We start from the raw sequence: 12,154 nt of genomic DNA, 5'->3' as shown, positions 1-12,154 counted from the left end.
TGGACTGCCCGAACATAACTAAAAAGGTAAAAGATGAAGACTTACAAGCTCTTCCTATTCCCGCTTCTGATAGTATGTACTGCGGCTCAGATCTTTACTTTTTGCCAGCAGGTACGGAGGATGGCAGGATGGGGGATAGATGCAAAGAATGTTGATTTCGAAGGCTTGAAATGAGAAGACCACGCGCGACGGCGTGGGAGATGATGGCACACCTGGCATTCCGTTAATCGACAATTCTCCATCGGTAGAAAAAAAAACTGATAGGTAATTGAACAAATTGCTTACCGTCCGCTGCGATCTGGGGTATTCTGCTAATACTTTTGCACTGTTTGAAAACAGCGGAAAAACGGACAACTGGGCAATGAACCGAGGACACCTTTACTACTGCAGTCTCCCGGTTAGCGGTTATTTAAATTTTCCAACACCGCACCGGAATCTCGGCATGTTTAGGAATGACGGTCATGAGAGTCAAAAACATCATTAGATCTGTTGAGCGATATGCATTTCGCATTCTTGACTTCTTAATAGTTGGCATCAACATGGCCACCGCTCCCCGTATGAAACTTCTCAAAAGTCTCATCAAACACTCAACTCCACCTTACCACCGTCTGCGACTGCCTCTTTCAGCTCATCCTCATCTAATGCAGGTTCAACCCACTCCTTCAGGAACTTGTCCACCTGCTCTGGTGCGCGCCCGATAAACGTTTGAGGGTCCAGCAGTTGCTCCAGTTCCCCGTGAATAGGACTAAAATATGGGTCGTTTCGCACACGTTCGATGAGATCGTTCTCGAGACCGAGGTGCTTCACTTGGTGCGCCGCTTCGTGGGAGAGGACCTGCATCACGAAAGGATTAGTACGGTTGCCACATTATGACGTGCGGGGGTCATTTACTCTAATTTTCTCATGAGCTTCTTGCCTATCGCCTCCCTTCTTGACGATAGACATAATAATATTTTCAGTCGCCATGAACGGAAGTTCTTGTCCAATCCGACGCGCGATAACCCTTGGGTACACCACAAGGCCCTCGCAGACGTTCTGTAGCGTTGATAGAACTATATCAGCCGTCAAGAATGCTTCAGGAAGAGTAATCCTTCGGTTTGCACTGTCCATCGTCATGTTAGCATGCAGTCCGCAAACCGCTGTATGATCAGGGGCTACCTATCATCGAGCGTCCGTTCAAACCACTGGACACTGGAGGTCATAAGTGCATTTTGGTGGAGGACCATCAAATGCCTTGCGAGACTGCACACGCGCTCGGAGCGCATCGGGTTCCGCTTGTACGCCATTGCGGAAGACCCTATCTGCGTTGACTCGAAAGGCTCTTCGACTTCCTGCCAGATAACCGTCAATCACGCTCAAATTCGCATCAGCATTGATAGAAGACCACCTTGAGGTTCGCTAGCAACCGCAGATCCGTCGCGATCTTGTGCGCTGTGGCACCGAGCGATGCCAGTGGGGCAAGAACGTCAATATCTATTTTCCTCGAATATGTCTGCGAGGTAACAGGATACGCATAGGTGAACCCGCTGAGTCTTGTCACGAGTTCGTCCAGCTCTTCGACCTTGTCGTGGTCGCCGTCAAACAAGGTGAGGAAGCTCGCCTGTGTTCCCGTCGTGCCTTTGACCCCACGAAAACCGATGTCGTCACGTGCCCGTTTAATGTTTCTCAAATCCCATAAAAGCTCCTGCGTTGTTTAATACGTGTTGAGTTCCGCACAGGAGGTTAATATATTAGACCTTGCACCTGGATCCACAGAGTAGCGCGTTTGCCCACAGTTGTAAGCTGGGCTGGTTGGAAGTGCGTGAATCCAAGCGTGGGCAGTGCCCTGTACTGTGCAGCAAAAGCCGAGAGTCGTGAGATTACGACGGCAAGCGATTTCAGGAGATAAGTTAAACCAGTGCGGATGAAGATCAAGTCCGCATTACTGAATCAAGTGTAAGCCTGAGTCATAGCGGATATGAAATCCCGACGCTCACTCTGTCACATAGCACGACGTTGCACCGAGGCTGAAATGAGCATAGGATCAATAAAATAGGGCCAGAAGGGGTAGTGACAAGACTTGCTGGATGATACCTGCGGCGGCAGGTGCAACTTGTCCGAACGTATGAACATGCGCCATAACATCATGGCGACGCTTCTTTTCCTCCTTCGCAGCGATATCAAATTGCTCTGGAGTAAGTTCCTGGCCGCATTGAAATGAGATATGTAACAGTGCAACACTATTCACTCACTAAATTGCTCTTCATCTGTTCGATTGCCTCTTCTGGGACAGGAAGCCCGAGCTGCTTCTCAGCAATCGCAAGATTGAGCCATAGTTCTCTCCATGTTTTGAACCGATGCTTGTCATAGGGTTAAGCAGGAAATACGATAGACGATGTGATCACATACTGCCGGGGAGAAGAGATGAGCCATTTCCTTGCTCGCATATCGGCTATCACAGGGGAGAATGAGGACGGAGATTGAAACAGTGAAGAGTGAAATACCTGGAAAGAGGTGTCTGGTAAGTTTCGTAAGCCTCCATAGCTTTGAGCACTGCGGTTAAATTTTTGTGGTGATCAAGATCAACACTTAGATCTCGGAAAGATTTAAGATGTGCTGTCATGTTGTCAGCCACGTGACGTTATTGATTTCAGACGGTGTTGCCAAACAACACCAGTACTGTTCGTGGCACGTGCAAATGAAGCGTCAAAATAATAATAAATTGTACATACTAAGTTGATACTAAGCGCCTACGAAGCTTCCAGCAATGCAACAAGACCGTAAGCTGCTGCTGCAGCGGTACCACCGACAAACAGAGTGCTGACTGCTCCCCATATGTAGCCTCTAGCATCTCCCCCAGCACCCGTAACACGAGCTTTCACGGCTCCGAATATCAATAGGACGATGCCTGTGATGACACAGGAGTATACGAGTGCCACATGTGCTTCCGGAACAAAGAAGTATGGAATAAGGGGGATGATTCCGCCAACCAAGTACCCGAGGCCAATTGTCAGCGCCGAAATGTATACTCGACGCTTCGAGATTTCCTCTTAAAAAACTATGAGCACGAACAATATTTATTGGAGTAGAACAATACAGACCCATCCCCTCTCCAAATCTGAGCAAAAACGGCGTCAGACCGACTTGGTTATTCCATCTCAGCGACTGCGATTCTTCGTCTGACGACGAACCGCTTGCACCGACTTCTGGGTTATATTCCACATCTCTGAGGCACTTGGTGACTGCCTGGCATGTCTGCTCGTCGACACCGAGAGGGCCAAGTACGGCGCATACTTCCCTCTCTAATTCTCCAACGCAGCTCCGCTGCACCCGTGTTGATATTTGACGTCGCGAAAAATGGTAATGATCGCGCTCTGACTGAGATGCTAGGAAGCCGCCGATGCCCATAGAGAGAGCACCAGCAATGAGTTCGGCTACTCCACCAACGACAACTAATCTTGAGGTGCCCAAAGATGATAGACCTGCTGCCAGAGCAAATGGGACTGTTAAACCGTCAGAAAGTCCGATGACACTGTGAAGTATCTCAATGTCCCGTACGACGTGATTAGATCAAGACAATTGCTCACACATCGCGGACAACATCAGGATCAACGAGCGTGCGATCATCCTCGTCTTTCAATTCTTTGCAACAGACGCCGTCCTGACGATCGTTTCTGTCACATTTCGCGGGTAATGGTGGAGTAATGGTTCCGCTAGCGTCCAGAGGCCATACCGGTGGCTTAGTCTCGTGTTTCCTTCTCTGTTTGGCAAGGAAACAGCGACTGCGTCATTTGAATTAGATTCTGAGGTCATTCTAAGAGATAGGTTAGCGGGGATGGAGGTGATTTTTTGTAAGATTATATAGCAAGACAAGGGATGGAATCGACCAATTTTGTAAGCCGATGCTGACGCAATAGAGTCACTGCCAAGCCACTGGTCTCCTTCTAAACGTTTATCCGTCAAGCCCGTTCAGCTTGACGATTACTACAAGCAGCCTAGTTTCTACGTACCGCGGCCGGGATCTGTGGTTCACGACGTCATCACGCAGGTACGAGGCAATCATCATCGTCAAATGCTTGGAGCAGCGTCGCCTGGCATCGCTAAGTCACACTGTGCTCGTTGGCTCTGGAGCTGGGTGGAGACCCAGTTTTTCTGAACATTGCGCCTAATGATCCGGTTGACGGACCTGCACACCCAATCCGCTGGAGGCTCGTCTTACGATGTACGGGCTACCAATGTCTGAATACCGATTGGTGCGTGAATCCTAGCTTGGATGACGACTTGTCCGATGGCGATACCAGCCCGACTGTGCGATTCGGATAATCCATCAGCGATGACATTGTTTGTTTCAATTGCGTCGCCGCTCTGGCTCGATTTCCTACCCGGGCAAGTTGTGGAGGTATAGGCTGGTATGGGATAGACATCTCTGGTGACACGCCCGTCGCGACGAGTGTTTGCGTTTCCGTATTTCATGGTTGGAACGTCTTGTATGGAAGCTCAGACCAGGTAGTACCCACGGTGCGTGTTTCTGACTAGCCTTTTGTCAAAAGGATCACCTTCATTGCTATTTTCATCCTTGCCAGTACCCGCGTTATCTGCCTGCTGGTAGACTGCTCTCTTCGGGGACTGAATCTAAGCTCAAGGTAAATATAACTTCGCAACACGGGCCGATCACATCTCTTTCATTTGAGCACCACACAGACATCAATGCTAGTAGATCGTCTTGCCCTGTTGCCCTAGTAGCCTCTGTGCCTGCCGGAAGTTTGGACGAGCTTCTGCTGGGAGAGTACTCGTTTGATACTTGTTCACTCAACAAGTAGAGGGCCCGGTTCACCAGCGGCGTATAATGCAAAATCACTCATACGACCAAAACGCTGGATATAAACAAGGCGTGGGCGGGGTGAGTAGCAAGAAACGGCGGTGGGCAATACGCGAGAGTGCGCTAAATAGTCTCGCCAATTTAAAATTCTTGCTCATTCAATAAACCCGTCGTTCATTCAGCGTTTGACATCGAACGCCACTCATGGATGTCATCAGCACCAATTATAAATATCACCCATGGTGATGATAGGCCACCATGGCCACCTTGCGGTCCGAAAAACTACATGATCCGAACCCTGTTTCGTCCTACGCCCTTCCTTAGACTCGATCTCCCCAGCTTACTTACCACAAGGTTCCCGCACTGACGACTCTGCTATCAGGTTTGGACGTCATCGTCAAGTTCAAGGAGGCCTGTGTCTTACATAGGGTATACACCCCAAATGGACAAAAAAATCGACTTGACAAAAAGTTCAAAGGAACGTGTTGATGCCAAGTTGAGGTGCGTCGGTGCTTGCCATTCGACTAGGCACGAGCTGGAAGGCGGAAAGTTACTTGGAGCCAGAACAATGGGCCACCTCGAGGTGCTTTAACTGCCGCATGCCGGCAGTCTTACATCTCCGAGCTGCTTGGACACTGCACTGTAATCTGTTGCAGGGCGTGTCTACTTTGCTCTCGAGTCTTGAGTCTCGATGTTAATACCACTGCGGGAAACTGCGGGGCTGTTAACCAAGGCTTTCGCGTACCTTATCTGTATTTGACCTCACCCGTGGGTGCAAATTGGAGACATCCATAAGTAAATACTGGGCTGAAGGGGACAGTTAAGTATGCTGATAAACCTTGATATGCTTAGCATTTGGCAGGTTGCACGATGCAGCTATTGTGCAATGAGACTTCGGCTGTGCACAGAGAAAATCACAACTTACAGTACAATTACCGTCATCAACTGTCTCGGATGTGGCTTGTGTAGCATAACCGAGAGTGGTATTTGCCGAAACCTCAATTAGATCACTGCCAGATAGGCTGATCGATCTTCGGCTGTAGCTTACAACGTAATTTCCAGAAAGGCTGTTTGGAACATGAAGTTCTTGGCACAATGGCAGTTAAAGGTTCTTCCAAATAACGCCCAAGCAGCATTTCAACTGCCCTCCGACCACTGCTGTGTTACTATGGGTACGTTTAGAAGTAACCATAGGTGTAAATATTGCTCATCCTACTTACACCATTGGTACAGATTCACTACGGGATGGGCCTTCGGAAATGGCTCATTCGACTTCAAGTAGCGTTCGCGCGCCCAACATTGCAGAGGAAAGTTTTCCGCTCACCCAAAGACCGTCCGACTCTGTCAACCCACCACGCATAAGTGTTGCAAGTAGCAAACCTCAGAACAGTCCTTTCTTGTTGACTCTCCGAAGAGCTGCAACTTTGATGGTACAGCCGGAGAAACCGGTAGCCAAAGCCCCCAATGTGTGGAGAAGCATTAGAGCAATCATTCTTGCTTCATGTAAAATGAATTTCTTGTGATCCATGGGCAGTGTTGATTTTGTTTTCTAGGGTTAAATGTCTTACTGGTTTTTATCCCGATATCTGTATGTTGCCTTCTGTCTTAGCTTGGACCATCTAACGTATTGTAACGGAAAGTGGACCATCAACTTCGCTCTACCCGATCAGCACACTCTTATATTTATTTGTAAGTACACGAATCGGACCTTCATTGCAACCTACCTTACAGCTCGCTTCAGTTACATTTCTGGCTATCATACCGCTAGCCAAGGTAAAATAAATTCACTTCCCGCGCTTGTTCAGATTTGACGTGCACGCAGCTTCTCGCCTTTGCGACTGACGAGCTTTCACTACGAGTCGGTCAAACTCTAGCTGGTCTTCTCAACGCCACATTAGTTAGTGGTTCATTTATCGGTCTTTATCCCACTGAAATTTGACGGCCTGTAGGGAAATGCGTCAGTAAAAATATCGTTTAGTTAATCTTTTCTTATACTGTCTTTTGCGTGCAGCGTCGAGCTCATCGTATCGGTATGTCGCCCCAGTCTCCGGCAGCTTATAGGATGACTAATTGATCCTTTCTAGATCATTGCGCTCGCGAAGTGTCAGCTTACAATCGTTCAATCATCCTGTACGTCCTAATAGTTTTCACTCTTTTACAGCTTCCTTTGACCATAGACACCATGTTATTTTCCTACAGTGGTAGGCTCCATCCTGAGCAATCTCTGTAAGTGTCTAAGCTTACAGTAACGAAACGAATTGATGTCCCCCGTAGTACTGGTACTGGGCATGTGTTTCTTTGCCGGTGGCCTCCGCTTCTCGGAACAGGGATTTGGTCAAAGTACTCACTTGTTTGCTCTAAGTTGGTCCAGACTGTTGATACTTACGCCTATGGCTTAGGTGCCGTGCAACTTAATTCGTCATTACTCACCATTAGCGTCATTGCTGTTCTATTACCTGGGGCCTTTCACATGGCACTGCAGGGACAACCACAATACAATGAATCGTCGACCGACTACAACATATTAAAAACTAGCCATGGCGTGCGTGAACTAGTACTCGTGATGTATTTGGACTTATGCTGTTCATACAGGTTGCAATTATTCTCCTTTTCAGTAGGTCAACAAGATGATTCTTTTCGGAAGTTGACCCACCCCTTTTCAATTATCCAGTCTACGCCTCTTATCTGGTTTTCCAGTTATTTTCGCACAAAGCCCTTTACGATGACAACAATCAAGATATGCAACCGACCAGGGGCTACAAGCCGGGCGAGAATCCATTCCGGTTAAGCAGGATACGCAATCATAAGAATATCACGGAAGGCCAAACAGTATCTTCGCCGAATTCGATACATGAGAGAGAGGCAGCCACAACCTCACGTTTATCCCGCTCAGAACCTATCCCCGATGTGGAACCTGGGAGTCATTCTACAGCATCCTCAGAGACCGAAGCTTCTGAGCAACCACTGATGAGCCTCGCCGTATGCCTCTGGCTTTTGGTTGGTGTAACGGTGGTACGTGCTTGCTGTGATAGTGATGCGAAGTTCTCGAATTTTCGCCTTAGTTGGTCGCTGTCACTGCGGAGTTCCTCGTTGACTCAATCGATGGTTTGACTGCCTCGGGATCGATCAGCAAGGAGTTTGTTGGTGTTATTTTACTCCCAATCGTCGGTAATGCAGCGGAACACGTCACTGCAGTTACGGTATCCGTCAAGGATAAAATAACTCTAAGCTTGGGCGTTGCTGTGGGCTCGAGTATTGTGAGTTCACTCCCGCAGACCTGGCTTTTATGATGACTCACTCACTATTCTCAGCAAATTGCACTCTTTGTAATTCCGTGCGTCGTTGGCTTGTATCCCCTTTTACATTTGATTTACTTGGATGGTTTCAGCTTCATCGTGACACTTGGCTGGATTATGAACAAGCCATTGACGCTTCTCTTTGACCCGCTGGAGTCTGTCGTGTTGTTCCTTTCCGGTGCGTCTCTTCAAGCTTGTTGACATTGAATAACGTACTAATCGGAAGAAAAAATAGTTCTCACTGTAAATTATGTCGTACAGGACGGCAGGTCAAATTGGTTGGAAGGAATGATCCTCATGTGTAAGTTTCTGTGGCAATCTATGGGGTGCTTCGCACTCAAGGCACTCTGTAGGCTTGTATTTGATTTTGGCTGTAACGTTTTGGTATTATCCTGGTAAGTTCATTGTTGATGTGATGGATGACTGCACGTTTTGAATACTACTGTCTCTAGGCACCGATGGGATCTTCCCGAATTGTTAGGTCACCCCCGGAGCATCTTCGTCAAATGGAGGGCGGTGATGGGTTGAGCACCAGATTTCGACTTCACATACTTTCTATCAGATCAGTATTTCGTATCATACCTTCAACACACTAGTCGCCTGTCCCTTCTGTCCAGTTTTACCTCCCAGCCGATATACCATTGTTCCACACAGAAATTGAGGTGACTATTCATGCAGAATAGCTATCGTTATTATCCCGCTCCTTTTTATATAACTTCTGTCAAGCGCACTAGGGGGCCAGCCCTTCCTAAAATCTTTTTATTATACATATATCTATGTGCTGACTCTTGATTCATTCATTTACACATTATTGGTGAACCGCAGGGCGAGCAGTCGTCCTAACGCGTGCATGATGTATTATCGTGATCACCCAAGCAGTCACATGTGGTCAACTTGAACAGGGCTGAGCAGAACAATGTCGACCCTTTGGAGGCATCGGCAATCGTCCCAACGTTGAACTAGTGCCCAGGTTGACGTCGCAGTTGAGCTTTCCATTGACAGCTCTTCTTCATTGGATATTGCCTTCGCAAAGCAAACATCCATCATATATCGTGAAGGGATTGTTATCGTGAAGCAGATCTATTCAGAGTCTCGCCTGTCAATCTCCCAGAAAACTGCTACCACAAGGACCTCCATCATAAGTGGAGGATTAGATGTGTCAGTACGTATCAACGCTGTTGATTGGTGGACGGACCTTACGATGATTGAATCGCCACAACTACAACGTGCTATCTCGAAGTGCAAGCTTGATCATCTCGTTGCAGTTAGAACTTGATCGTTAACCACCTCTTGAGTTTAACGAGCACCATCAGTGGCCGCTGGTGTGGCAACTGATGTTGTTTGTCTGATTGAGAATCGCTCGATTAATGAATGAATGCCCCACAGTGATAAGAGGCGTTTCTCCACCCTGATGTCTTCTGTGACTATCATTAGTGCTGAGTAATATAAAAAGTGGATATAGTGGTGAAATCCATCGAGTCACTTGCCTAACGCTCATGAGTAACTATCGACCTCGTGGACGATTGGTGCTCTTCAGGCACCTGAAAATTGCGCCACTGTGAGTTGGTTAGCTGAAGTTCTAGTCTCTTGCTCACTAAGGCTTCACAAGATCACTACTGCCGCGTAATTAGTTAAGGTTGGTCACAGTATCAACATGCGGGTACCCCTGAACGCGGGGGAATGTGAAGTACGAACACGATGTGACCGTCTGTCGGAGTAAGCAACATAGTTTCGGAGCTTCCGGAGGATGGGTATGAGTATTACTCACGGCGCAAGTGGCACAAGTTTATGCCAACGCGTATGAATCGGACTTCTTGAAGATTTCCTCCAACATCAACGGGAGTTTCAGACTAGCGACTCGATGGTATGATTAAACAGGTCCCGAGAGAACGGTGGATGTTCAATCCGACTTGTCCGACCACCACGCTCATGCCATGGTGGTCTCCTGCCCTGAACCTGATCTTGACTCGTGTTGAGGAGTTGCACGGGAGCAACACGGGAGTGGTGGTAGCCGAATGGCGAGTCCGGCAACCTTGCTGACTAACACTACAAATACTGACAAACCTAATACCCCTGAGCCACAATCCTGTGCCAAGGTCCGAGACCTTGACAAATACTGTGAACGGAGTCGATGATCAGTTGACTGTACCCTAGCTGCTCTTAGATTCCTTCCATGATTCTATTAACGCCCTGCTCTTGATTGAACCGAAGACTTAGTTTCTTACTGAAAGAGTGCGCCGGTTAAAAGCTAGGCTAGGTCTGCAACTGCACGTTTCATCACCACACTGAGGTTTTGTAGAACGAGGTTCGTTTATGAAACGATATCGATGCTCGCTCTATTCGTACCTCAGAATATACTGACTACTTATTTTCCGGAGCTTTGCTTCTTATCGTGACACACTCTCATCCTCTCAATAGCATGCTTTTTACACTTTTGGTAAAACCGCACCAAACGTCAATGAGCTAATAAAAAGGGTTTTGAGAAGGGTCAGAGGTTGAGTTGAGGGCGTCAAATGTTGTCAACCATAAATCACCTTTGCACATGCTCATGTTCACAATTGCCGGTACACATAATTTAGTGTGAGCAGGTCACAGTACTAGCTGGCCAGGCGTCGGAGCACTCTGAGCAGAATGTTCTGAATGACAAACAACACCAAATAACTGTTCAAGGTGACTCTTGTACAGGTCGCTTCTCATAAACACGATATTGAATGTTGCAGGCCCTAAAATCTGCTCGTACGGGGACACCATACTGGGCAAGAAATGCCATCTATGCCGACCGCAGTATTATCGTCTTGAACAAACCCGCAGGACTTATCTGTCCAAGCCTCCGAAGCTTCCTCCGAAAACGTAGGTGAATTCAATTTTTGGAAGGCAAATGAGGTTACTATAGCATCTGGTACAATATTCAGAAACCTCGAGACTTTGACAAATTTAATGATCTACTTCGTGGTGAGTACTGGAACCTTCTTAGTATGTTTAACATTCGTGACACGATCTATCGGCTCATTTGACAGACGTAAAACAATCTTTTGACTTGGAGAATCTGCCGTACCCTGTCCATCGCCTTGATAAGGCGTGTTCACTTTCATGCCGTTCGATGAGCACTGGCTGACTTAGTTGTCAGGCTATCACCGGGACACTCTTGTTAGCACGTAGCTCTCCAGCTGCCCGGCAGTTCTCGCAACAATTTCAATCGCGAGTAGTAGGGAAAACATACTTGGCTCTCGTCCGTGGAGGAGAGAAGTCTTTTCCAGCTCGCAGTGGAGAGATTCGAGATGCCCTGGAATTTAGTGATGGGCGCGTGTCTCTGGGCGAGAGCTGTGCCGCCAAGTTTGCTGCCACTGATTGGGAACTTCTCGCGTCTTCTGTGCGTCTCATTGTCCGCCTTCCACTCCTGGTCTAATATTAACGCGCAAATATACTATAGCCCGTGGCACCGCTGTCATTGCTCAGGCTTACTTTGCACACAGGATTGAAGCACCAGCTTCGCATTCATTTGTCACATTCCTTGCACAGTGCGTCATCATTCTTCCCACGTCTTTCAACTATTTCATGTGGTATAGCGCCTATACTGGGTGATAACTTATATGCGAGGAGTGCCATTTCCGAGAAGATTGCAAAGATTACCCGACTGCCCGAAAAAAGGATATTCTTACACGCAGCGCAGCTGACGCTCTCAGTAAGTCCGCGGATAGCCATTGACGTTTGACGAACTTCTTCATATATATGCGCTCAGAGGTACAGAAAGACAGGATCCGGCAAGCACTTCCGACTGGGGATCGGGGCGCCTATACCCAGGGACTTCCTCGCGATATGCAGAGATGCAGGAATCCCGTTGGATCATACATATATTGACGGCGGCCTGTTCGTTGACGGCCAGCATGTTGATGATGTTCCAGATCTTGAAGGAAGATGGCTACGAAATCCTTCAGCACCACGCCCATGACCGCTGACAAAATAGATCGTCATTATTTCTGCACGACGTGCACATAATTGGAAACTACGTACTGGAGCGGCGACTATGGCTACACGAGACAGTGACATTACCTTCCATCTT

At 47.8% G+C, this 12,154-nt stretch overlaps 4 protein-coding genes across 4 annotated transcripts; 2 read left to right on the top strand and 2 right to left on the bottom strand.

The window, feature by feature from the left end:
• Nucleotides 1–366: 366 nt before the first annotated feature.
• Nucleotides 367–2,590, bottom strand: EDB91DRAFT_1107193 (L-Aspartase-like protein). The gene is made up of 10 exons (XM_041317504.1): nt 2,484–2,590; nt 2,389–2,431; nt 2,232–2,339; nt 2,064–2,182; nt 1,977–2,006; nt 1,744–1,924; nt 1,388–1,684; nt 1,159–1,331; nt 892–1,102; nt 367–834 (listed from the first exon to the last, which is right to left on the bottom strand). The coding sequence occupies exons 1-10, from the start codon at nt 2,519–2,521 to the stop codon at nt 580–582; spliced, it is 1,455 nt and encodes a 484-aa protein (XP_041181709.1). The 5' UTR covers nt 2,522–2,590; the 3' UTR covers nt 367–579.
• Nucleotides 2,591–2,729: 139 nt separating this feature from the next.
• On the bottom strand, nt 2,730–3,792 carry EDB91DRAFT_1234980 (VIT family-domain-containing protein; the record flags this gene model as incomplete). Its single annotated transcript, XM_041321268.1, has 4 exons — nt 2,730–3,028; nt 3,081–3,511; nt 3,567–3,724; nt 3,757–3,792. The coding sequence occupies 4 exons, from the start codon at nt 3,790–3,792 to the stop codon at nt 2,730–2,732; spliced, it is 924 nt and encodes a 307-aa protein (XP_041181708.1).
• A 2,047-nt stretch (nt 3,793–5,839) lies between these two features.
• EDB91DRAFT_687171 (calcium proton exchanger) lies at nt 5,840–8,774 on the top strand. The gene is made up of 20 exons (XM_041328104.1): nt 5,840–5,970; nt 6,032–6,301; nt 6,352–6,386; nt 6,439–6,487; nt 6,540–6,571; nt 6,621–6,695; nt 6,748–6,755; nt 6,810–6,828; nt 6,883–6,928; nt 6,998–7,024; nt 7,073–7,138; nt 7,198–7,340; nt 7,391–7,412; nt 7,470–7,810; nt 7,861–8,055; nt 8,110–8,132; nt 8,187–8,272; nt 8,330–8,395; nt 8,448–8,489; nt 8,547–8,774. Exons 1-20 carry the CDS (start codon nt 5,877–5,879, stop codon nt 8,573–8,575), a joined length of 1,668 nt encoding a protein of 555 aa, XP_041181707.1. The 5' UTR covers nt 5,840–5,876; the 3' UTR covers nt 8,576–8,774.
• Nucleotides 8,775–10,805: 2,031 nt separating this feature from the next.
• On the top strand, nt 10,806–12,043 carry EDB91DRAFT_1045856 (pseudouridine synthase; the record flags this gene model as incomplete). Its single annotated transcript, XM_041313214.1, has 7 exons — nt 10,806–10,944; nt 11,017–11,046; nt 11,112–11,172; nt 11,215–11,464; nt 11,525–11,612; nt 11,661–11,776; nt 11,834–12,043. 7 exons carry the CDS (start codon nt 10,806–10,808, stop codon nt 12,041–12,043), a joined length of 894 nt encoding a protein of 297 aa, XP_041181706.1.
• Nucleotides 12,044–12,154: the final 111 nt, after the last annotated feature.

Source organism: Suillus paluster, assembly GCF_016628075.1.
Source record: "Suillus paluster strain FC165 chromosome Unknown EDB91scaffold_6, whole genome shotgun sequence".
Classification (NCBI taxonomy): domain Eukaryota; kingdom Fungi; phylum Basidiomycota; class Agaricomycetes; order Boletales; family Suillaceae; genus Suillus; species Suillus paluster.
The sequence above is the reverse complement of the archived record's forward strand: the minus strand, read 5'-3'. Positions and strand labels throughout refer to the sequence as shown.

What these genes read in the sequence shown, in the direction of transcription:
- EDB91DRAFT_687171 (XM_041328104.1), top strand. Translation starts at nt 5,877, where the DNA reads ATGAAGTTCTTGGCACAATGGCAGTTAAAGGTTCTTCCAAATAACGCC. An exon ending in TGGTTTTTATCCCGATATCT is followed by an intron (nt 6,387 to 6,438) that starts GTATGTTGCCTT and finishes TGTAACGGAAAG; the next exon opens with TGGACCATCAACTTCGCTCT. An exon ending in GGAACAGGGATTTGGTCAAA is followed by an intron (nt 7,139 to 7,197) that starts GTACTCACTTGT and finishes CCTATGGCTTAG; the next exon opens with GTGCCGTGCAACTTAATTCG.
- EDB91DRAFT_1107193 (XM_041317504.1), bottom strand. Translation starts at nt 2,521, where the DNA reads ATGGAGGCTTACGAAACTTACCAGACACCTCTTTCCAG. An exon ending in GCCGCCGCAGGTATCATCCA is followed by an intron (nt 2,007 to 2,063) that starts GCAAGTCTTGTC and finishes TGCTCATTTCAG; the next exon opens with CCTCGGTGCAACGTCGTGCT. An exon ending in GCGCTACTCTGTGGATCCAG is followed by an intron (nt 1,685 to 1,743) that starts GTGCAAGGTCTA and finishes TAAACAACGCAG; the next exon opens with GAGCTTTTATGGGATTTGAG.